At 41.7% G+C, this 3548-nt stretch overlaps 1 protein-coding gene across 5 annotated transcripts in view; it reads right to left on the bottom strand.

Annotated features, from left to right (window-relative positions):
- The window catches only part of map3k7cl (map3k7 C-terminal like), a 69121-nt gene that overhangs the window by 25647 nt on the left and 39926 nt on the right, over positions 1-3548 (bottom strand). For all 5 annotated transcript variants that reach the window (XM_043700689.1, XM_043700690.1, XM_043700691.1 and 2 more), the window contains one exon: positions 1127-1242. In XM_043700689.1, the coding sequence (XP_043556624.1) occupies positions 1127-1242 (116 nt within the window). The remainder of the gene's footprint in view (positions 1-1126; positions 1243-3548) is intronic.

Genomic DNA, 3548 nt, shown 5'->3' with positions numbered 1-3548 from the left:
GGGGAGATGTCAGGGGTGGGTTCTTTACCCAGAGAGTGATGGGGGCATGGAATGCGCTGCCTGTGGGAGTGGTAGAGTCAGAATCTTTGGTGACCTTTAAGCGGCAATTGGATAGGTACATGGATGGGTGCTTAAACTAGGACAAATGTTCGGCACAACATCGTGGGCCGAAGGGCCTGTTCTGTGCTGTAGTGTTCTATGTTCTATGTTCTACAATCTACTTCTAATCACAAAGAAATAAGTTCCCGCTACAGGTAAAGAAAACTATAAACTATCAATTCCACTCATTGAAATTGTAACCTCCTTTATAAACCCGTACATACACAGACATACAGGCACAGATAAACAAAAACATCTTTCAGTCACCCCATCTAGCAATGTTTGCAAGGCACATTCTGTAAAACTGGGAGCCATTGGAGGCCTCATGACTGGAAGCGAGCACCCCTGCCAAGGTGTTGGCTTGCAGCACCTAACGTGGAGTCCAGCTGGACTTTACATATGATGCCAGATCTTTTGAGCCTGGAGGTTCCCACTAGGCTTCTGGTTCACCTGCCACATGATTTGCTGGGTAACTCACGCAACATCTCGCTTCATAGATCATAAGCTGAAAAGCACGTGATCGGATGAGATAACGTGATCCAGGCTCTGGCAGGTATGATGTATTCCAACATGCTCACTCTATACTCTAACTTAAAAATGGAAAACTCCATCTAGACTGTGCAGAAAATGCCAATAGAAAGCAGTCAAGGGCAGGAAGTTTGGCCAATTTCTTCCTTTAGCCAAGGCATGGTGAACTCACTACCCCTTGGCAGCCCATCTACCTGCACAGATTAGGGATTAAAGCACAGACGTTTGTGTTCTGCATGCTTCAGTATACCACACATATAACACAACTACTCATTGAGCTATTAGGCATCTTGTAAATCACTCTGTTACTTAATATAAGTTTTCAAGTAATTTTTTAGCAATTCCATTTAGGTTTGTCTAAATCAAACACACAATTAGTCAGTGAAGTAAAGCGATGTTTATTAGTTCCTCAGATTGAATCAGAAACTGTGCTCAATGTTATACACAAATGTATAATGCTATACTAATTGTCAACATGTAATTGAGGAATTTCACTTACTTTCGCTCTCGTAGCAATGCGATTTCTTTCTGCACTTTGTGGTACTCCTCAGCTATCCTGCAGTGCTGCTGAAACACCAATATAGACTCCTTGGAGTTGAGGCATGGCTGCAGAGGCTGACAAACAAGAGATCAAACCCTGGTGTGCATTATATTTGTTTTATAGCTAAGTTATAAATCAGATCATGCTAGTGCAACATATTTCTTTCTTAACAAACACTGCCATGGAATTGTAGTTCTCCAGTTCACTGCTTGCTAGATCTCATTTTCAGTTAACCTCTCCAGAAGTGATAACTGGAGGCTGGGCAATTCTTCAAAGCACTTTAAGAAAACTAAAGAATATCAGGCTAAGCAGCTCTAGGGCATACCCCACACTGAACACAACATTTGTCATTTCCCTTGATTGGAAAATAAAATACACAACAGGCCAGGGCTCCTAAGCAGAGAAGAGAGAGAACAAACTATAATAGTTCAGAAAATGCAGCAGCATTTGGTATAGTGTTTAGGAACCTCAATATGCAGCTTGAACTCAAAGACACAACAAGTAATTAAGTGCAGGCCAATGGAGTGGAAGGAGAACAAATTCAGAGAGATAATCATCACAAACTGTTTTTATACAACTAATTGTAAAGTGGCATTGGCAGAAATCCTAGAAGAATCTCTGTCAACTCTCAATGAGATAAAGCAACCTGAAGGAAAGAAACCAGGAGTAAATGAATAGACAAAGAGAAATGGCTCAAAAATATAAATCATGTCTTGTAGGATAGCAAATACAAGATGACATGTTCCAGCAAAATGTCGGTTAAGGTCATGTTCCATGCAGCCATCATAATGAGGACACCCACCCTCACCACCCCCACCACCACAAGGTTTCCAATGCCAATTATATTATGCATCAGATATTTCAGTTCTATCTTCTGCCTACCGGCAAACAAATAATAAGTCGCATGTCAGACAAACTCTTTCAATGAGATTTTGTTTCTTCACTGGACCAGTAATATCCCAGGCACATATGCTGGCCATGAGTTCAAATCCCAGCATGGCAGATGATGAAATTTAAATTTAATTATTACATTTTGAATTTAAAATGCTCGCTGCATGGTGATTATGAAACCATGGTTGTTTGTTGTATAAACCTACCTGGTTCATGAATGTCCTTTAGGGAAGGAAAATCTGCCATCCTCACCTTGTCTACACGTCACTCCAGACCCACAGCAATGTGGCTGACTCTAAATTACCAAACAAAATGGTCTGGCAAACCACACAGTTGTATCAAACTATTAAAAAGTTTATCTGCTTTCAGTCATCACTAGCAGCAGAATTGTGTTAAACAACACAGAAAATCTTATGGCCCAGCACATTCCCCAGTCTAGCATCACCATCAAGCCAGGAGATCAATGCTGGTTCAATGAAAGGTGCAGGAGGGTATCCCAGTAGCAATATCAAGCATGCCTACAAATGACGGATTAACCTAGTGTAGATATAACGACAAACTACTTTCATTTCAAACAGCTGAGATATCATACAATAGATGGGGCAAAGCAATTTGACAACAAGCAAATCAAATCTAAGCTCTGCTGATCTGCCACAGTCAGTCATGAATGGTGCTGGTCAACTAAACAACTAACAGGAGGTGGAGGCTCCAAAAATATTCCAGGCCCTGACAACATTCTGACAATAATACCGAACACTTGTACACCAGAACTAACTGTGGCCCTAGCCAGGCTGTAACAGTATAGTAACAACATTGGCATCTGCCTGACAGTGCAGAAAATTGCTCAGATAGATCCTGTTCACTGAAAGCAGGACAATTCCAAACTGGTGAATTACTATGGTATCAGTCAATTCTCCAGTATCAGTGGTAATGGCTGGGGTTGTTAACTGTGCTATCAAGCAGCATTTACAAAGGAATAAGCTGCACACTGACACTCATTTTGTGTTCTGTCAAGGCAACTCAGCTCCTGATCTCATAACAGCCTTCAACCAAGCATGAAGTAAAGAGCTGAACTCCACAGGTAATTGGGAGTTAGAGTTATGATTCTAGCTCCCTCCAAGTGGAACTGTGGGAGTATCTAAACCACAGACTGCAGCGATTCAAAAAAGCAGCTCACTACCACCTCTCAAGGACCATTATGGATGGATAATAAAATGCTGTCTTTGACAGTGATGCTCAAATCCCATGAACGAATAAGGAAAAACTAATCTGCTTTTGTACTCTGCGCATGATTGAAAAACATTATAGTCATAGAGATGTACAGCATGGAAACAGACCCTTCGGTCCAACCCGTCCATGCCGACCAGATATCCCAACCCAATCTAGTCCCACCTGCCAGCACCTGGTCCATATCCCTCCAAACCCTTCCTATTCATTTGCCCATCCAAATGCCTCTTAAATGTTGCAATTGTACCAGCCTCCACCACTT

This window comes from Chiloscyllium plagiosum, chromosome 12 (genome assembly GCF_004010195.1).
Source record: "Chiloscyllium plagiosum isolate BGI_BamShark_2017 chromosome 12, ASM401019v2, whole genome shotgun sequence".
NCBI lineage: Eukaryota > Metazoa > Chordata > Chondrichthyes > Orectolobiformes > Hemiscylliidae > Chiloscyllium > Chiloscyllium plagiosum.
The sequence above is the reverse complement of the archived record's forward strand: the minus strand, read 5'-3'. Positions and strand labels throughout refer to the sequence as shown.